We start from the raw sequence: 21,977 nt of genomic DNA on the forward strand, positions 1-21,977 counted from the left end.
TATGTTGCAATCATTGGTCACCACATTCAAACCTACAAAGATATAGATCTTTTTATTGATTTTTAATGTTCTTACTTCCTCTGTTCCAATATTATTGCACTATTTACATTTTAAAGAAGTTTCACAAATATTGCACAATTTCCCGTATAACGTTCACACTACAAATATGCAATATAACGTTATATATTAACCCTTCTTATTTATTTATGCTTGCAATCACATGAGCAAGTTGTCTTTCTCTCTCTTCTTTACCCATTACCAAAATTCTTTGATATAACCTACATGGTGTAATAATATTGGAACGGCTGAAGTATTTTATTTCCTTAAATAAGTTACTCCGTAGAATATAGTATAGATGTTTTTTTACATCCTAGAGTTTCGGCAGACCGTTTAGCCCCGTTCATTTTCGGCGCATGAGCGCTCGATCAGTGAGCTATTAAGCACTCTTTCAAGGGTGGCTGCTTCTAGGCGAACCTTCTGTTTCTACAGCTGGTGATCCGGGTTGTTTCCCTCTCGGCAATGAAGTTTATCCCTATCGTCTCACTGGCTGACCTAACCCCTGTTATTTGGAGATCATATCTAATATTTAGAGTTTGCCTCGATTTGGTATAGCTCTTACAGCCCGCACCGAAGCAGTACTTTACCCCTAGATGAAAGAAAACTATCATAACTTCTGGTCACTTTTCCCTTAGAAAAAATGGAAGGGAATACTATAATACTCAGATGTCATAAAATCATCCAAAATTCAAAATAAGGGATTTCATTACTTTGACACTACAAGAATGTCAAACGATCGTCCATTTCAAATAAATTCTGGATAACATAACATACCGATACTTTTAAGAACATATCGATATTTTTAAATACACAGCCGAATAGTTCTTTCATAGCATAATAAAAACAAGCCAGGAAGCTTAATACAAGCAAGAATAATAATAATAATAATAATAATAATATTTTAAGTGTTTAAAGCCAAGGATGAGTTGCCTAGTCCGCGATCTGTTGGGTTGACCCACCCGAACATCACCGGACCACCGGAGCCTGATGCTGGTTCGGGTTGTTGGTAATAAACCCACCATTGTGTTGCGAAGAAGAGATGCCCAAAAACCCACTACTATCTTGCTGCTGGAAGAAGCCATTGTTTGAGCTACCAGTTGCCATGCATTGTTGTGATTGATGATGGGGTTCAAACACCATGTTGTTATTACCATTACGGGCAAATGCATTAGAAGAACTCGAGATTGAGTAGTTCTCATTTGTTGCAGAAGTTGAGTTAGAAGATTGTTGTTGCTGCTTCTTTGTGCTGAGGAAACGACCACCTGTTCCTCTGACCCTGTTTAGGGCATGAAGATGCCTCGATTCATGAAGATAAGGCTGCCAAAACAATGTAAAAACTCCATCAGAAAAGTCTTTGTTTTAATAATCCCTCTGTCCCTTTTTTATTGCCCCATAGGGAAAAAAAAAACCACTTTTTTCCGAATTGGGCGTGAAATGTGAACATGGGACGGTAAAGTGGTCCCATTATGAGAGATATAGAGAGCAGAAAAGGGAAAAAAAATGCATTCAAGGTATTGAGCAACCTCAAAAAGGGAAGGAGGGAGTAACTACTTCGTCCGTCCAGAATTAATTATCATGTCTACTACTATAGGATTCCAGTAAAAAGTTGTCACGTTTATAAAATAATACTTACTCCGTTTCTATATAGTTGCAACATACACTTTTTCACACACTTTGAGAAAAAAGAATCAATTTTTTTTTTATTACGAGGGCATAAATGGAAAGTTCCATATTATTTGGTGGGTGAGACTGTGAGAGGTTACGAGTTAATAAAGAGAAAAACGTGAGGGTATAAATGTCATTGCATAAAAAATAGTTTTCCATTTATAGTGGGTTGCAAGCAAAGTGATGTTTCTGTTATAGGAAATTGTTGCGAGTAAAAAGAAATGGAGGAAGTACATACTACTACTCCTTAATTATTAATCATTGGATTTCCTAATAGTGTTGCAAGTATTGTGAATGTTAGCGAATGGGAGAAACAATTACCTTCCGAGCTTTGATGAGCTTGTTTTGGGCTTCCATCTTTGCTCTTGACTGTCGCCTTCTGAGAATGCCATGGTATTGTTTCGCATTGACAAAAATGGGTTCATCTTCAGATATATCAAGAGGTAATGGGACTCTTGTAGTTGTCATACCCATCATATGGGGCTGAATCTGGTCAATCCAATGTGAAAGAGTATAAATTTATTGTGAAGCGAATCGCAAAATATATCGATTTGCAGAAAGGTTATCAAAATTTTGATGGTCTCTCCAAACTTTAATAGGTAGTCTAAGACCCTGTTCTTTTCGACTGAAAATCTCTAAACTAAACTGAACTGAACTTATAGGACTTGAACTGAACTGAAATAAACTTACTGGACCTGAACTTAACTTATAGGACATGAAATTAACTTAACTTATTGGACCTGAACTGAACTGAACTTATAGGACATGATCAGAACCGAACTGAAATTATGGGGAAAAAGTCCAAAAGAACGGGACCTAATACTCTAAACCAGATTAAAGTGTTTGTGCATGGAGTGCAGACATATATAGTTATATGTGATGGATGTAAGGAAACAAAAAACATAAAAATAAATGCAACTTAATGAGATTCAATGTAAAGAAGCTTACAATTGGTGTTGGTCCATATGCAGTCATTAGCCCATTATAGTAGGGATCACCATAAGGGTACGGCATGCATCCCTGTCGTAAGGACAAGGGTAGCAATTTTAAAAAATCAGGATGGAAATGAAAACTGAAAACAAAACGTAGATAAAAATCAGCCCGGAGCTTACCATTGCATGACTGTAATCGATTTGACCGGTACCATAAGCAGTTTCTGGATGACCCATTAGATAAACTGGCTTCATTTGACCTAGGTTCTGCCCACAACTGACTTCTTGGCCTGAAAAAATTAGAGGAAAAGATGTTAACTTTGCGAATAATTAACACTAACCTACAGAGCTTGACAAGCCTTCAGACAAACATCACTATATGGGATGTTATTTATGTTCTGTTATGTTCACCTTATTTTCACTTATTTCAGGAAAAATAAGCTCAGTTAAGTTCATATAAGTTCAGTAAAAAAGAATAAGGGTTTCCAAGCATAATTTATAACTAAAATAAGTTTTGTTCAGTTCAGTTAAATTCAGATAATATAAGTTCAGGAATACATTTTGGGACTAAGGCTTTGTTGTTGTTGTTGTTGTTGTTGTTGTATAAGTTCGGGAATAATAAGTGAGAATCAGGTGATGAAATATTACTAGATCAAGCATCTCTTGTACCACTATCATTAATTCATTACCGTGTATGCAATCACCAGAACTTCATAGCCCTCATGCAATATAACAGAACGGGAAAGGACGGTATAATATAACAATGAGGATTACCAGATTCAGATGACATGCATTGATCCTGAGAATTGGTTCCGGCATTAGCAGTCAAATCATGGTTAGACTGAGTTGATTGACTTGAAGGCGAGTCATCATCGTGTAAATGAAAGCCTAACGACATTCCATTAAGATGAAGTTGAGGTGGTGAATCCACTTTCAAGCTCAAGCCCTTTGACACAGATTCAGAAATATGCTGGTTGTTTGAATTCCAGTGTGGAGGAAAATTGACGTATAAGTTGGACATTTGGATAAGTTATGCACCCTGTATGAATTCTGAGTGAGTGTAGATTTTCTGCACAGTTCTGCAGCTGGTTATCTATCAGTTTATCTGCATTGAATCAGAAAAAACCAGTTTGTAAATGTAACATCTTTTTTATAAAGATTTCACATTGAAGTTCTTTCCCTTTTTCAGAACTCCAATCTGTTGTAATAAAATGACAGAAACACTTGCCAAACTCGTAAGTTGAAGTTAAAGTCTCAAAACATACAAAAAAATCAAGATGCATCAGTCTTCTTGAAAGACTTGGATTGAACTCCAATATATTGCACCAAAAATGTTGATGCGACAATTACAATAGTGTTGGAGTGGTCTGTGCGATGCAGGATGTATGCAGCCTTTTATATGACAAGCATAAAATGTTATGTTTCAGTGAGCCGGCCTCTTTAGTTAAGAAGTTGATAATGGTAGTAGCAGAAATAGTCAAGAAAGGAACAAAACTAACAATAATACGAATCATACAAAATCTTCACACAATTTCAGATATTCTAAACAGAAAGAACAATTGTATTAAGTTATGAAACAAACATTGTAAAAAATCCATATAAAATGAACCTCAAATTAGCTTTGAAAAAGACCCAAATTGAGTCTCGCAAATTGTGATGATCTAGTAGAGGTTGACAGCTTGTACATCAGGCAGGTGAACAATACATAGTTTAGAAGAATAGGAATTAATATAGTTCTATTAGTGGTTTACCAGGATGCAGCATCTAAATTTACCAGGAATATTCAGAAGAAGTAGATGAAAGTAGAAGCATATAAGAAGCACAAATTCCAATGAGGAAACTGTTGGATTGAATACTCCACAATCAAGTTCATTATACAACAAATTGAAAAAACTTTCAGGAAATGCACACAAGGTTCTATAACTTGTTTTCCTACCAAGATGCAGCATCTAAATTTATCAGGATTGTTCCGAAAAAGTAGATGAAAGTAGCAGCATAAAAAGAAGCACAGATTCTAATGCAGAAACTGTTTGATACAAGGTTGATTACTCCACAAATCAAGTTCATTCAACAACGAATTGAAGAAACTTTCAGGGAAATGCACACAAGGTTCTATTAGTTGTTTTCCTACCAAGATGCAGCATCATCTAAATTTACTAGGATTGTTCTGAAGAAGTAGATGAAAGTAGCAGCATAAAAAGCAGCACAAAATCAAATGCAGAAACTGTTTGATACAAGGTTGAATACTCCACAAATCAAGTTCATTCAACAACAAATTGAAAAGAAAAAAAAATTCAGGTTGAATACAGAAATGAAGCTCTTCATACAGAATGCAGATAGGATCAAAGCAAATAAATTAAGTTACTTCACATTTCCTTAAGGTGTAATACACAATTCCATAATTCGGAAAACTTGAGCACCTAAAAGCTTTATATATAAGAAGTACTATATCCTAAGAAAGTAAGAAGAATTGCATAAAATACATTGTCAGCCAGTACAAAGCACTGCATATATCAAATGGAGCAGATATTTAAACTTCTAGCTCATTTAGTACAAGATGATACAATTTAGGTAATGGTGACCAGTTTGTGTATAATTTCATATGTAAACTCCCATGTGGAATTCTATATACTAATGGGGTGTTTGGTTCGCGAATTCTAAGAATGGTCTAAACCCATACCATTTGTTTGGTTGATAATTTTAATAGTTTCAAACCCATACCGTAGCTCAAACCCCCAATGTATGGGGTTTAGAAACATAGAGGAAGGTGGATTTGGCTCATACCTTTACTATATGTATCAAATAAAAGGAAAAGACGCATTCACGAACTGAAACCAAACATTGGTATTAAGAATCAAGTTCCATACCATATTGTTATTCCTGATTCCAACCCCATACCACTGTGCGAACCAAACGCCCCATAAAGGATAACCACATTCAATTCAAACATAAGCTTTGCTTCTGAAACTTTCATTACCAAGCCATGAAAACGAATTCGAAAGACACAATCAAGAAGGGCAGACAGCTCATGCACACAGGATATTCCAACTTCCAAGCCAAATTTACACACAAGTTCACACAGTACATTCATTCAACATTTGAATTACCTCCAAAACAAAGAAAACACGAAAACGGCCGGAAGCGGTCACCCAACACTGAGCTGCAAGTTAAGTTTAGCAAATCAGACAATCAGTCTAGTGAAGAAAACATGTGAAATTTGCATGCAACAAATGAGCAAATACATACATACATATGCCAAGATGACTCACAAATATGCAATTCTTCCTTACCTAAATTGGTAAGAATGTAGTAAGGAAAGTAAAGCTAAAGAAAAAACAAAACTTCCCAAAAAAGAACAATCGATAACAAACACAAGGCCAATCGAATCATACCATAAAAAGAATTAAAAAAAAAAAAAAAAAATGACAAAGCAAGCATTTCAGGTGCTTTCTCTCAACCAACCCATTGACATAAATTCAACCCCCCATGACTTTGGAAGAAGAAAAATAATCAAAACTCCAAAACTAAAATACACAAAAAATTAACAACAAAAATACCATAAATAGGAAGAAAATAAAGTAATTTATTGTATAAAATAAAAAAGTGGTAAAAAAAAATTAACCCAAAAAAAGCAACAATATCCAAACAAACAACACCTAATATGGAAATTTCAAGAAAGAAAAAAGCAGACCAATAACAGAGAAACACACATTACAAAATTTACAGGTAGTAGTACAAAACTACAAGATATTTTTTTTATTTTTTTACCAAAAAGAGAAAGCTTTCCCTTTTCTTCCTCTTCAGCAATAATTTCATTTCATCCAAAAATACCCACATGCAGTAAAAAAATTAAAACAAATTTCAAACCTTTTTTAAGAGATATTGACAAATACCCAGATGAAAAAAAGCTGGAATTTGATCAATTTGAGTCAAATAGAAGTAAAAAAGTATATAAAGATTAAATCTTTGCTGGGTAAATAAAAAGGGATAAAAAAAAAAAAAAGAGAAAAGGAAAGGGAAGACCTTTGGGATCTGAAGAAGGGAAGCAAAGATGAGAGCTGCTGGGTTCAAGTTGGGCATGTTTCCCCCCTTGAAACCCCCAATCCCATCTGTTTTCTCTCTCTAAGTTTTTCTCTCACTAGAATTGTTTTTTTTCTTTTTTAATTTTGGTTTATTTTTTTTGCTCTCTGTTTTTAATTGGATTTTGCTTAGGGAAAGAGGGAAGACTACCCATTAAATGAGAGACTGCCCCAATTACCAACTGATCATCATCAAAGTTTATTACTTTTATTTTTTTTATTTAATAAAACAACAAAAAAAGAATTATTTTAAAATAAATAAAAAACAGAGAGGAGAGGAGAGAGAAAACAGAGTACAGTACAGTAAAGTAAAAGGGGGTGTATATGTTTATGATTTTCACCATATTTTGGTGGTTTGTCGTTTCCCAAGGTGTCATTTATTGACGTCTTTATCTGTGTATCATCAAAGGTCCCGCCATTTGTTACTGATTTACTGTTGCCACTCTTATCTTCTTAATGACCTATTGCTGACTTTTTAAACTTTTTTTTAAAGCTCCTCTATGTTATTTTGGCCCTGTTTGGCAAAATTAGCAGTAGCGGATAATGGTTAGTAGTTGAGTAGTGGGTAGTGATTAGAGTAATTGGTAGTGTCGAATAGTAGCAGATAACAGTTAGATGTCCAAGTAGCGGGTAATTAAGGTGATTGTTCGATAAAAGTAGCGGTTGATATTGTAAAATAAAATAAAGGTTTTGTCCTCTAAAATTAATGATAGCGAATAATGGTTAGCGGTTGAGTAGCAGGTAGCGTCGAATGATAGCGAATATTCCCTCTATATTTATTTAAGAGATACACTTAGTCGGACAATGTATTAAGAAGGAGATTGAATGAAATAAGTAATAAAACAAGTGGGATTTGAGTAGATATTCTAATAATAAAACAAAGTGGGAACCATATCATTTTAGAGGGGTGAAGGTGGGGTGTAGTTCTGAAATTATTTGTTTAATAAGGTGGTGGGACATATGATATATTAGATAGATTATTTAATTAGATGGTGGGGTTGATAAGTTACTAAAAATGGCAAGTGTATCTCTTAAATAAATACGGTCGGATAAGGCAAGTGTATCCCTTAAATAAATACGGAGGGAATAATGGTTAGGTGTCAAAGTACGGAGTAGTAAAATGAGTCTACAGCGAACATCATGTACTGCAATGTATCGGAAGTGATTTATACTGCTATGTATTATTTCCTCCGTTCCGCAAATGATGCATCATTTCTATTTTCACGTATCCCAACATACTTCTTTGATAATTAATATTTCTAATTGCGTGTAAGTAAAAGTTATAAAAAATTGATATTTGGAATCCTCACATTGATACGAATTTAACAAGATCTCACTTGACTATGTTTGTTTTTACATAATGTGAAAGAATAATTGTCAAAGTTAGTTAATGAATAGTGTCCAAAAGAGAAACGATGCATCTATTGTGAAACAGAGGAAATATTAATTAATTTAAAAGATTATTTATTAAATAAACTTTCTTCCTCTCTCAAAAAATTACGCCCTATTTTTTTCTCTCTCCTTCAATTTCCTTAACCTTCTCTCTCGGTCTGTCTCTTTATCTCCATTGATATTTTCCATAATCAAATTTTGGTACGCCCAAATTACAAATCCATGATAATTTTGAAGATTTCTTTTCATGTTCTAGTCTGATTGAAATTTTCACTTCTTTTTCTTCTCTTCGACAATATTTTGGTTTCGAATAGACCTAAGTGGACAATTGACGCTTCATTAAGGTAAGACAAATTTGCCAAAATTTTTTGTAACCCAAATTTTGCTAGAAATTGATAGAGATTGCTAGAAATTGCTATATATATCACTACTAGAATTTATGCTTTTAACGACCAATAAATAACGACGTGAACAGAAAATCATCGTTAATATAGCCAAAATATTTTTCTTGTTACGCGCGGGTCATCTTGAATTTCTAAACATTTAAACAAAAAAAATTGGGCGGATATTTTTCACCTTTGTCCGTCGTTAATGTCTGGACTTCAAAGCATTTATATAATTCCACTAAATCCTCTCCAAAACCTAAGATTGAAAAGATAAAACCCTCGAAAAGTTTAACGGGAGGCCATGGCTGGAGTCCATTTAGAAGTACAAACCAGGTATTTCACTCTTCCTGTCTCTCTCCTTAATTTTCTTCTCTCACTGTAGTCGAATTCTTAAAAAGTTGATTGCCAATTTCTGCAATTTATTCCATTCAATGTGGATTATCAAGTTTTGTACAATTTGATTTATAAATGATGAAAAATGCTTTGGTGAACTTTTGACGATCTCAGTTGATTTAACGATTTATTGATTGAGGGAGAATGAATTAATTTCATTAATCCATTCGTATATAAAACTATAACTGAAGTGCTATTATTAAGGGAAAGTTTCTGGAACCTTAGAAAAGCATTGATTTGGAATCAACCCTTTGTTCATCAATTTTAGAATTTCGTTGCGATTGTATCTTTTTTCCAGCGGAAAATTTCTCGATTACATATTCTACCATTGACCATAAATTCCAGGAGCGTCCCTCTGATGATCAACAGCGTATCCTTCTCTCCCTTTTCTTGGTTGTTTATTTTACTTTTTTTCATTTGATCAATATTTTGCAATTTAGATGAGTCATTAATTCTTCTTAATCAATTAACAGGCTGATTATAAAGGTGATTGACTGGTTTGTTATGGTCTATTGCAAGTTTGTGGTCCTCTGTAGCAAATTATTACTCCCTCAGTTTGGAAATAATTGCCAAATTGTGTCAATAACTTATCACTATGAATATGGGAAATTATTGCTAGATAATTCTTTGTTATAGTTAGATCATTCTTGTACTCCAGTTGGGTATTTTTGGGGGAAGCCAATCACGTGTTGGTATGCTCTATTGAGTATTCCATTATATGATAGGAAAGGTAACATTTTTGTTTGTACATCCTAGAGTAGTATATACATGACCATTACTTTTGGATGGAGGAGTGATAGAAATATGTGAGGTTTTAATCTTTTTAGGCAAGTAAGCCTTGTGTGGAACCTATTTTCATAATTTGAATTATACATAGCGTTATTGAGATATGAATTGGGGGTATTGTGGTTAGTTATAACTCTTATATACTGTCATTTTCATTATGGTGCTTATATTCAGGTTCAATGCCTGTTGGCTGGTTGCACACTAAGTGTCTATGCTTTACAACCTAGATACAAATCAGGAAAAAAAAGTAAGAACTTACTGTTTAATTGAGTAGTCGGATCTTTATATCATGTTGCAGTTATGCTGATCACATGTTTGAAAATTAGTATTTGCTACTAGCTCGTATTACTTTCAAATTATGCCTGATTTAATGTGATCGCAAGAAAGTTTCTTTTAGTCATAATTATTTACAGGCCTGTTAGATTACAAGCCTGTGAATTATTAAGCTTCGCCTAGAACATGGCATCCCAAATATTGTTACAGGCTTGTAAAAAACAGCTTCTGAGGGTATGGCTTGTACGAGCTTAAGTGCACAAGCATAAAAGCGAATAGATAACATCAGGTGTGACCGTGTGAGGGTATATATTACTAGTATATGATTTTTTGGTTTCAATTTCTTATTTAAGTTAAGATATAAGTAAGTTGTCCTAATAAATGGAGATTTGAGAAACAAAACCAAAAATTCAGCATGTATGGATATGAAACTAAACCAAACCTCAGCTTGTATGAGCTTGTGCACTTGCACTAGTAAGTTGCAGCATTAAATGGATTATCATAAACTAAACCAAAACTTCAGCATGTTTTGATATGAAACAGCCTAATATGAAGTATATACTTTGCTTCATTTGTCACATAACTCATTCCATATAGCTAGCAGCTAAGTCAAATGAGATATTCTTCAAGTTGGCCACTTTTAGGGAAAATAAATGGTACAATAACTAAACAACACATGTTTAACTTGTGATTTGCAAGAGGGCAGCAAGATTAAACTTCTTTTTTGTTGGTTTTGTGGTCTGATGTCACGCTGTTTAACAGGTACCAAGGGTCAGGCCTGTTTCTCACTGAAGTCAAACCCAGTTAGCAGACAACAGACCACTAGCTAGCTAAGTTATCCAGGCTCTAAATTTCACTCAACATAACCCTGTCAGATCACTGGCATTTTGACATGGATATGGACATAGATAGTGACCCAATCATAGGATGTTTTTCATAAAATAGCATAATCTAACCACTAGGACGTGAACTATAGCCACCAGGACCTGAACCATAGCCAGGAAAATGTTAGTCTTAAATTAATGGCCTGAATAGAGAAGCTTCACACTTGTTCTTCTGCAAATCATTTGGTTTCCTAAACTCTGATTGTATTTCTCTTCATTTGGTAATTTTACTCTGATAATTCTTCATAGAATCATGGTTGCTACTTTAAGATGCAGAGAAATACTATGTTTACCCTTATTTGAAAGAGTAAATTACTTTTTCAACTTCATAGTAAATTACTCTGATAAATTTCAAGCACCCAAAATAAGGTAAATATTTCTATCTTTAGCATTCTGGCACTAAGTAAGAGTTTAGCTTACAACTAAGCTAGAACAGGATGACATATATTACGTGCACGAGGAACAAATCAATAATACTACTTCTGCAACTTTTAATGGAAAACTAGTGAAGTATGACAGTCTACGGTATGAAATCCTTCCCAGTTTCTTAGATATAAAATACAATCACAATTTACAACTTAGTTTGTTTTGCCTAAAATCCTTCCATTTCCGCCGAACTTGTGGGTTGGAAATGAGGGTCCAATCCTTGGTGTGTTCCCTGTTGGCAGCGTTGTTAGCTTCTATGGCATCCATGTAAACTATAATCAATACATTGTACTGCATAGAGTGTTATTAATCTATTATAGCTTGTGTTATGTTAGTCATACTAATCATTTTCAATGTATGTTTTTATTTATATTAAATTTGTTTGTGGTTGTTTTTATATTTTTAACCTGATGCTGTTGCACTTAATTTAGTTTCTATTTTTTGTTTTTCTCCTCCTAATTCCCATGTTTATACGTGTTGTAGGAGGGAATTAAGAAAATAATGTAAGAAGAACCAACACTTTTCCATGTACACGTATTTATTCTCATCTATATCCTTTTCTGTTTTATTTTTACTTTCCCATGTTATGATATTTAACTTTTTTTTTTGCTTCTTTATATAGATAGCACAAAAGGTGAAATTTGCTACTATTTGCTACTATTTTGTAAGGCTTGTTTTGGATTATGCTACTTTCTCTCCCTTGTATTCTCTCTGAAATTTCTGTGATGTGAATTACTAATACAAAGACCCTTGATAAGCTTGATGGTATGTTTACATGGTAGTTACTGATACAAATTAGATCTTATAGTGCATAGTAATTTGTTCCTTGGTACTATCATAAGCACTTGTTTCCAAATTGATTTAGTTAGCATTTGTTTCTATGTAGACTAGAAAGCATCATTCTTCTTTTACATTGTCAGGAAATAGTCCAAAAACTTGTAGTTGTAGCTGTTATGTGCAACTGTAATGAATCTCATGTTATCCAGAGTCTATTTTGTTTATGCGAAGAAGTATTATTGGATTTAGAGTTCCATTTTACTAAACCATCTACTTCTTTATCTCGTCGTTTAGATCTAGTTCTGATAAAGAGTACAAGAACATTGCAAGCAGAGACAACATGTTAATGGTCACTTTTGTTTTCAGGCTCTAGATGATATGGCTGCTTACTTCTTCATACTAATGTTGAACCTTGTTTGTTGTTGTGAAATGAAAGTGGTTGCGGTGCTGAAAGATTGTGAGGGGGGTACTAGAGCCTAGCAGATATATGTTTGTGCATGCAAGTATGTTATTTGGCACCATTTTATACTGTTGATATTTTCGAGGTTTTGTAGCTATAGGATGAGCTGCTTAGTTATCATGTGAATCTGGCTAAATTAAGATTGTTGTTCATTGTGAACCTGTGTTTTCTTAAGTTTGTAGAGGATTTTCTTACTCTTTTATAAGATACTATTCAAAGGATATTCTTATTGGATATGATATTTAATTCTGTATTGTGTTCACTCTAATGATTTATGGAATGTTTTTTTCCATTTCACTTAAACTTATTCTACTTGTTGGACACTGTAGGTATTATACGGTCTCCATCACCTATGAAAGAAAGATCTAGGTCTCACTCTAGGTCTAGATCCAGGTCCAAATCTATGTTTCCTCCTAGACATCGGTCTCGTTCTCGTCCCAGGTCAAGGTATGCGGGCCGTGGCAGGTTAGCTTGAAGCTTGAAAGGCACTTTTGTTGTTCACTTTTTTCTTGACTGCCAACTCTTTATGCAACTAGCAGGATTGAGATCCTCTAGAGTCACTCACAAAAGGTGTTTAAGTCGTCTCGTGATAGGGTTTTGGAGGAGGAATAACACTTAAAGAAATATCAGGACCACAACCAAGTAGGGTGTAACTTCAATATAAGTTGAGTGAGGCAAACAAACAAAATTGTCTTCTTACCAATCGCGTGGATACATTACAAGAAGAAAACAATGCACTTAAGAGTCGCATGAGTTCAGTTGAAGTTGAGCTTAATGAGCTTAAAGCATTTAAAGAAGTGCTCTTACAACGCTTTTCAAGAGATGACACTCCAAGAGAGAGCAACTCAACTAGTTACCTCAACTAGTTACCTCAACTAGTTAAATTTTATTTTGTTCTTCTAGATTGAACAAGAATTATTTGTTTTTAGTTTTTAAATTTAAAGACAAAGGATGTGATTTTTGGTTTTGCATAACTTGAAATTCTATTGTCAAAAATCTTTTGAGTAATGAATTTTCATTTGTGTTAATTGATTGATTTATAGTATGTATATTGTTTCACATGTAAAATTATTATGGTGATTGCAATATTAACGACTGAATAGTTGGTCGTTATTGCTAAAATTCAAATTTTTTGACCAACGGGAAGAACATTTTACAATGGAATTTTTGGTCGTTATTGCTAAAATAATCATCGTGCATAAGTATCTAACGACGGATTATTTTTTCGTGGTTAACAATTAACGACGAATTACTGTTTCATCGTTAACTTTTAACGATGAAATTGTACCTTTGTCGTTAATAATTAACGACGAATTAGGATTTCGTCATTAATTGTTGACGACGAAACGGTAATCTGTCGTTAATGCTTAACGACGAAAATTGAGGCTTTTAACGACGAAATTGTTCGTCGATGAAAATTGAGGCTTTTAACGACGAAATTGTTCGTCGTTAAATATCCTTTTTCTAGTAGTGTGTGTGTATATATATATATATATATATATATATATATATTTATTTATTTATTTTGTGTGTGAAATCACATCTTAATGTAATTTTTTTTTGCGAAAGACAACCAAAAAGAAGTTTCCTACATTGACTGAGCTTTTCCGGCCATTGACTTGCACGTGAGAAGCACGTGTGGCTTTATTTTGCTCACTATACCCAATTTTCCTCCAAAATTCTAAGCTTCAAAACCTAAAGTTGAAAAAAAAGATTAAAAAAAAAAAAAAATCAAGTTTGAAAACTCAAGACTCGGGAAAATTTGTGTCTTAGCCAACTTAAGCCACACGTGCAAGTCAATTGCAGGAAAAGCTCAGTCAATGCCGAAAACTTCCCTTAGGTTGTCTTTCGCAAAAAAAAATTGCTTTAAGGTGTGATTTCACAAAAGAAATTTATATGAGGTTTTTTCTCGCAAAATTTTGGGTTATAAAAGATCTTTTTTGGCAAATTTTCTTTAAGTTAATTTACTTATTTGATCTAAGATCCTAATCTATATGGCTCAACTGAGTTGATTTCCTAAATACGAAGTGGCATAGAGTTAGCCAAGTTTTTGTAAGCAATTTTGGATTTTCAGTTGGTCGTCCCTCTGTTTGCTTTGGACTAAGGCGAGAATGAATATATGGAGATGTGACTGTGATGAACCAGAAATTGTTAGAATCCGTGAACACGAACAACATCAGCAGCAATGAAATGAAAGAGATGAGGGAGTAGTGCGTGAGATCGAAGAAGAGAAATTTAAGAGTATTAAATTTATTCATTATAATTTGGTGACTAGTGTACATGGTTAGTTTTTTTTACTTCAAGGTGTGAGACAATATCGAATAGCACCAAAATCAAAGTGTGTGATTATTGAAAAAAATGAGGGGAATATAAATTGAAATTACTCATCTTAAAAAAAAAAATACTATCTCGAGAATCATGACATTTAAAAATGTATAAATAACTCACATAATCATATTCAGTTTGAAGGAAATTAAACAAAAAAAAATACCAAACCCAAAAAGGCTAGACCATTATTTACAGATGACTATTAATTAAATTTTGGATAATCATGAATCATAAGATGAAATTGCTACCCACCTTTTGTAGGAGGGTGATCACTATAACTAACAAATCTAGATATATAGTTGTAAATTTCATTAAATACTAGCAATATGGGACATATATATTTTGCTTCGTCAATTCTCTACTAAGTTTGCCTTAACCCATAAAATAAAGGAGGGAGTATGAACTGCAAACAAGAAACAAAGTGGAAGACATACATTACACATACCTGTGTGATGAGATTCAAAGGCCTCGAGAACATCCGTACGTTCTATACCATGGATATAAAATTGCTTAGGAAAAAGAACGAAAGCAAATAATTAACTTGTGTTGTCCCATATTGAAAACAAATCTGTTACAAACAATTTTATTATAATTGTATTGCAATTAATAGTTACCCACTTACTAAGCCCTCCGTTTGGTAAAGAGGAAAGAAGGAAAAGTGATTTCCCTCTATTTTCCACATTTGAGGACCAAACGGAGCCTTTTAAAATGAAATCATTTATCCCTATGTTGAACTTGGAAAACTTATCGAATAGCCACCTGTAACTAGGGATGGCAATGGGTCGGATATGGGTCCTAAATATGGGTCTAAGTGTATTTCTTTTCCAAAAAATTTGGTCCCTCATTTTTCTTATCTTACGTAAATTTTTCGCCCATTTTTTGACGTAATCTTGCTTTAATAAAACCACTAGAAACATAATATTCGCTACTTTTGTTTAGGAAAAAAATCATATTAGCCTTGTAATACAATAAATAATTAAAGTTTGTAATATTATTATGTATATGTCACGTCAAATAATTTTTAAATAGTTTAGTATCATAAGAACTGAATAGAGTTTAGCATGTAAAGATTGAATTATATTTACATTTTAATAAACAAAAATTAAAAATTATATATATGGGTATGTGGGTCGGATCTGGACCGGATCTGGATCTTTAATTCTTGGACCCAGACCCAGACCCGCCCCATTGAACAAAGACCTATATCCGCCCCAGATCCACAGGGTCTAATTTTTTTGGAACCAGACCCTTAAAAATGGACCGGATCCAACCGGATCTGGGTCGAGTCTTAGATCCATTGCCATCCCTACATGTAACAGGTGGGCTAGTTTTTTTTTTTTTACATATTTTACTTTCTTGTTATCCATTTTGACTCGTAAAAATTTTTTAGCCCATAAACTGGCATAAAACCGCACAAATTAATTTAATACTCTATATCTTCATAAATTCATCTGCATGTTCATGAACTTTTTGTAGTTGGTTATTTGGTTAACTTACACAATATTTGTTGCAAGAATTACTTCGTAGCAATTTCTTTGAGTTTACAGCTTGATTACGTATATGCCAAATCATGTTCGCATTAAAGAATTTTGGTAAGCATAAAAACAGAGGTCCAACCTAAAGTATGTTAAAGTTGAGAAGTGAAAACGTTCAGGAAGCAAGAACGATATCGGTTTTGTTCTCTTCAACTTATTGCTTATTAAATCAGATCAGATCAAATCACATAAAAGTACAAACAAAAACAAGATAATTAATAATGTACGTAGAAGCTTAATTTTACATAAGATAAAAGAAAATTATATAAGTGTATGTGTAAAGAATTTTATGAAACAAACTAAAACGGAAAGTGTAAAAATCATTTTGAAACGGAGATAGTACGTAGTAGCTTAATTTTAGATGAGATAAAAGAAAATTATACGAAGTATAACTGTACGTATAAAGTATGTAACGTATGACATACGAACTATATAAGTTTTGTTAAGTCCCAATTCATCAGCGGGCCATTTTTTTCTTATTGGAGTAAGGAATAACAGCACAATGCAAAGATTTCAAATGTAAATTTGAGAATTCGTATGTAAAGAAAGAGAAAATTCCACCTCTTTAAAACACGATTGCTATATGCAACCTTTACTTACTTTAATACACCCCGTAAAAAACCAAAAATACCCTTTACTGTTTTTTTTCTCTCTCCCGCTACCTGAATTTCTCTCTGAAACTGAAACCCTTTTTGAAGAACGTAAATTGGAAAAAAAAAATTTGGTTTCCTCGGAAAATCAGGCGTCCTTCAACACCAATCAATCTCATAAAGATTTCAGTCCCAAAATCACTCATCAAGAATCTCCGCTACAAGGTGCGTGTTGTTGTTTTGCAATTTCATGCTCAAAAATTGTAATTAGGTATTCATGTTTATTAGTTAGTATAATAAATTTCAGAATTTGAATTAGGAAATTGGGAATTTGAATTAGGGATTCGAATTGGGAATTAGGGTTTAAAGCATGGGTTGAAGTAGGAATTCGAATTGGGAATTAGGTTTCATGTTGTTAACGAATTATGTGCATATATATGGTTTATTGTTCCAAAAATCTTTGTGAATTCCAAAAAAAAAAGGTTGAATTTGATAGTTATTGATAGATTACAAATGTGCGGAGTATTTCAGATATTCGACTATTTTGTTGATAGTATTGATATTATTATTTTTCTTGTGTTATATTGTTTCACATATTCGGGTAAAAAAGATGAAGTTGTTTCTTGTTGTTGGGGTGGAATATATTACAAATTTTGTATGGTTTGGCTGTAATAGAGTAGTATATTTTGTGTAGCTGGGACGAAATAGTTCATCTAATTTCATGTGTTATGTCTAAAGTAGATAATACCATTTCATATGATGTATACGAAATAGGTTAGGTAACTTCATATGCTTCATCCGAATTAGACAAACAAACATCCGGATCATCTGTACGGTATTTGATTGTTTGTATATGCAGGTTTATTAGTTGGAGCTAAAAATCTTCTTTCTTCACAAAAGTTTTAAAAATGTTATCAGTCAATCAGTCATTAGTGTTGAGTGAAAAAATCATTTTCCACCTTCATAGTACAATAGGCGTAAGGTTGCAATAGGAATCCCCAACATCTCTGGCTTATCAAAAAAATATGTGTCCAGATCAAGTGCAAGAGCTATAATCTTTGCTACACTCCTTGCTATTTCCCTGTAAATATATCAGAAATCACAGATAGTGTGTCTAGGAGTCTTTCACTCACAAGAGGAAGATAAGATACATAAATTTAATATGCTGACTCAGATTAAAGATATCCTTCAAGTAAAATGCATTGCTACACTCAAGAGAACTTTCGCCATCAAATCAGCATATAGAGCTCATGGATCCAATAATTCAGAAAACACAATTCCCCTAGTGAATTCATGCAATATTTTCTTTCATTAGATACTAGGTCTGTCCAATAGCCGATTAGCAGTGGTGCTAAAGATGTAATTTACGGTTATTTTAAGCGTTGATACTTGGAAATCCAACTTGGAGAATCCTGAGTGTCGTGCCAAAGGGTCAAATATGGATCATGGATAACTAGTTTTCATATTGAAACAAAGATTTCATATTAACAGAATAAAGATGGACAATTACTACAGTATCTATAATTAGTCTACTTTATTTTCTTTCATGGCTTTCAGGGCTGCATTTAGTTTTTTTCTTTTTCATAGTTTTCATAGTTTTTCTTAGCTTAGTTGCGTGAAACATGGTAGGTGTTTTGAATTACCATCAATGAAGCCTGAAGGCCACCCTCTCCCAGGCTATTGAATAACAACATAACTGTGACACGTGAGAATGTTTTGCTGCATAAGAGAGTAACATTTTAGATGGGTTAGACAGTAGATCAATTGGTAAGGGTTGCAGAAGCTAGAAGATCAGTGGGAACTGTGGGAGACTAATGAAACACACGCTTCCTATTAAGTTCTTGATATCATTAATGGTTGGAATCTTCTTGAAAACCTAAACCTTCTTTGTCAAATTGTCATATGAGAAACTGCTTGGCTCATATTTCAGGAGTGTCCGAGTAAAAGTATCAGTTTCTCGCGTTGTTTCTTGAAGGGAAATTCTCATGTAAGCTTCATGTAGCCTGTAAAGGTTTTGTTCATTATTCAGAGAATGTTTGATGACTATCAGGAAGAGCTAGAGAGAGCAGAGAGAGACCTGAAATGTTTGTGATGTGGAAAGAAACTTGGTTGATAGTGTACAACTTACAAATGCAGCAGGACCAACCCCTGCAAGAAGACCAAATACCAAATACCAAATACCAAATACCAGCATCAGGTCTGCAAACTGGTTTTGTTCAATTTCATAATGGCATGTGCCTATATTGTTTGTTCTACACGAAATCTTGTGTACTATTACATGTATTATGAGTGAAATATGGTACACTATTTCGTCCAATGTATACGAAATATTTAATTATGTTTTGTTCAATTTGTATGGAATATTTAGTTCTGTTATGTTCAATTTATATGAAATGGTTAATTATATTTTGTTCAATCTGTACAAAATAGTTAGTTCTACTATGTTCAATGTATACGAAATAGTTAATTCTCTTATGTCAAATCTGTACAAAATAGAAGTGTGTATTTCATACAAATTGCACGAAAACACTCGAAAAAATAGGGAAAAAAACGAAAATTACCTCTCTTAAAAGAAAAAAAAAATCGTCCACTTCAATCCAAATATGTATTCTAATTTTGTTAGGTACATGTTACACTAAAAAAAATCAAGTTTATGTGAACCAAAAAAACATGAAAAAAGGTTGAGAGAAAATAATAAAAGGTGGGGGTTAAGAATGAAAAAAATGAAAGCAAAAGGGTTGCGTCAAGTAAAATCAAGTTGCGTTTAGCACCCCCCTTTAAAACTACGTCTAGAGTGCAAGATAGATACAATTGCTTGTTAGCAAAAGCTTATATGCCTCTTATTCACAAATACTTCCTCGGTTCTTATTTACATGACATAATTGAGTTTTGGACACTATTCACACAAGGTCTTTTGACTTCCTTTTGTGATTTATACTTAAAAAAAACATAGTCGTGTGAGGTCTTATTAGATTTGTCTCAATGGACAATCTTGAAAGAAAGAAATGTTTGAAATCACAAAAGGAAGCAAAAAAAAAATATTTGTCTTAAAAAAATTATTCATAATTAGAGATAATAATGTTTGAAATCGTGCATTGGCAAATGCGCCTAAATAATTGTGTCGTTTTAAAAAAAAACAGAGGAAATATTATTATGTCAACCAAAAAGGCAAAAGGTTGAGTATTAAAAAGACAACTAATCGCATGATTCAAACCCAAATCAAACCACAAATACTCAAAAAAAAAAAAAGAAACGCAAATAGGGCGTAATTAAGAGTTTAAATACTTCATTTCTAGAATGTTACTCCCTACACAGGCCCTCCTAAAGTAAAAAACTCTCCCTCGAAAGATAGGGTTGCCGCTTTCTCGAAAGATAGACAAACCTCCGTCGCCTTGGACGCTACACCTTCAGCGATGGCCGACGACCTTGCACTCAAATGTTCCTTGCTACAAATTGATGATGATGAAGGTGGGACTATTGACCTAAGGGAGATTGAATGTTCGGAAACGGATGGTAAACTGGACCTTTTACTGGTAGGGAGATTGCTCACAGAACGTCCGTACAATTTGGACGCTTTCAAGCGTACAATGATGAAGGTTTGGGCCCCTGCAAACAGCATGGTGATTAGGGTTATTGGACCAAATCTTTTTGCTTTTCAATTCTTCCATTGGAGGGATAAGGAGAAAGTTTTGAACGGCCGCCCGTGGTGCTGGGAGAACAATCTGGTGGTTATTAAGGAGGTTGTGGGAGATGAGCAACCAGAGAATGTCATGTTGGACCGGTCTCCGTTTTGGGTACGTGTTTGCAAATTGCCATTCGATCAATTGCAGATCCAACGAGTACGTTAAAGCTTTAACGGCAGGTTTGGGCGAATTTCTTGACATAGTAGAAGACGTGTTAGGGCTTGAGCGATATAGAAGAATTAAAATCATGATTGACATTACCAAGCCTATTCGGCGGAACCAGAAGATGACAGACAGAAGTGGGAAGGAAGTGAAGGTGGAATTCAAGTATGAGAGACTACCTTATTTTTGCCTGGCGTGTGGGATAATCAGGCATTCAGAAAGAGATTGTTTGAACGTCTCTGAGGAAGACAAGAAAAAGGAGTTAGGCTGGAGTTTGAGTTTGAGAGAAACACCAAGGAAGGGGTATTCGAAGGATATTGAGGAGATCACTCTTATCACAAAGAGCAGACGCCAACTGTTTGTGACGAAGGAACACGAAGCTCCTAGGTCAATAACAACAGTAGTGATTCCCAAAGAGGTGGAGGAGGGGGTGAAAGGGAGTTTGGTTGAAGAGATACAAGAGATTGGCATTATGGGAGAAGGCAAACTGGTGGTTGGGAAGGAGGGACTGGGCATGGTTAGTTTGGTGAGTACCAGAGCCAATAGGGAGGTTGAAGGAGAGAAAGTGACAGGAGTGACAGTGGAGAACCCAGGTAACGTTGGAGGTGAGATCATCAGTGTGGGTGAGGGTGGAAGAGAAGACGTGGTCTAACAAGACTATTTGAACATCGAACCGCTGACTTTTGCGCTGGGTAACTCGAAGAAACCATCTAATGGGAAGCAGTGGAAGAGGGTACAAAGGGAGAGGAAATGATTACCTAGTGGGAGTGCAGCTACCAGCTCCCAGAAACGGAAGTCAGTTGTGGTGGGTATGGACATAGATGAGGCAGGGGACAATGCGGAGAAACGAAGTAAAAGCAGTACTCACGCAGGTCTCGAAGCCCTAGTTTTGGCGGAGGTTGGTGTTGACCAACCCCGGTGCCCACAATGAATCTACTATGTTGGAACTGCCGAGGGATGGGTAACCCTTGGTCAGTTTGTCGACTCCGTAGATGGAGCATCGCTGTTACCCCCGACATTGTGTTTTTGTCGGAAACAAAAGTCAGTAAGGAGAAAGTGGAAGGTATTAAGGAGCGCATTGGTTTCTCGAACGCGTTTGGTGTGGCTAGTAGGGGTAAATCTGGAGGGCTATGTGTCTTCTGGAATGAGGAGAAGGTGGATTTCAACTT

General features: G+C 34.4%; 1 protein-coding gene and 2 long non-coding RNA genes across 9 annotated transcripts; 2 read left to right on the forward strand and 1 right to left on the reverse strand.

Annotated features, from left to right (window-relative positions):
* Positions 1-744: 744 nt before the first annotated feature.
* On the reverse strand, positions 745-6,969 carry LOC110805701 (nuclear transcription factor Y subunit A-7-like). 2 transcript variants are annotated; one of them, XM_022011327.2, is made up of 7 exons: positions 6,678-6,967; positions 5,762-5,814; positions 3,429-3,759; positions 2,835-2,944; positions 2,671-2,742; positions 2,044-2,211; positions 745-1,374 (listed from the first exon to the last, which is right to left on the reverse strand). In XM_022011327.2, the coding sequence occupies exons 3-7, from the start codon at positions 3,673-3,675 to the stop codon at positions 1,024-1,026; spliced, it is 948 nt and encodes a 315-aa protein (XP_021867019.1). In that variant the 5' UTR covers positions 3,676-3,759; positions 5,762-5,814; positions 6,678-6,967; the 3' UTR covers positions 745-1,023. The 2 variants fall into 2 exon arrangements, with proteins under 2 accessions (XP_021867019.1, XP_021867020.1); XM_022011328.2 differs by lacking the exon at positions 5,762-5,814 and having other exon boundaries at positions 6,678-6,969.
* A 1,296-nt stretch (positions 6,970-8,265) lies between these two features.
* Positions 8,266-13,538, forward strand: LOC110805702 (uncharacterized). Of its 6 annotated transcripts, XR_008927462.1 has the most exons (4): positions 8,562-8,844; positions 9,203-9,274; positions 9,865-9,937; positions 11,757-13,538. It is a non-coding gene; the product is annotated as an uncharacterized lncRNA (long non-coding RNA). The 6 variants fall into 6 exon arrangements; XR_008927459.1 differs by having other exon boundaries at positions 8,566-8,844; positions 9,865-13,538; XR_008927461.1 differs by lacking the exon at positions 9,865-9,937 and having other exon boundaries at positions 8,567-8,844.
* Positions 13,539-16,846: 3,308 nt separating this feature from the next.
* On the forward strand, positions 16,847-19,379 carry LOC110805705 (uncharacterized). Its single transcript, XR_002538089.2, has 2 exons — positions 16,847-17,188; positions 18,894-19,379. It is a non-coding gene; the product is annotated as an uncharacterized lncRNA (long non-coding RNA).
* Positions 19,380-21,977: the final 2,598 nt, after the last annotated feature.

Source organism: Spinacia oleracea, chromosome 2 (genome assembly GCF_020520425.1).
Source record: "Spinacia oleracea cultivar Varoflay chromosome 2, BTI_SOV_V1, whole genome shotgun sequence".
NCBI lineage: Eukaryota > Viridiplantae > Streptophyta > Magnoliopsida > Caryophyllales > Amaranthaceae > Spinacia > Spinacia oleracea.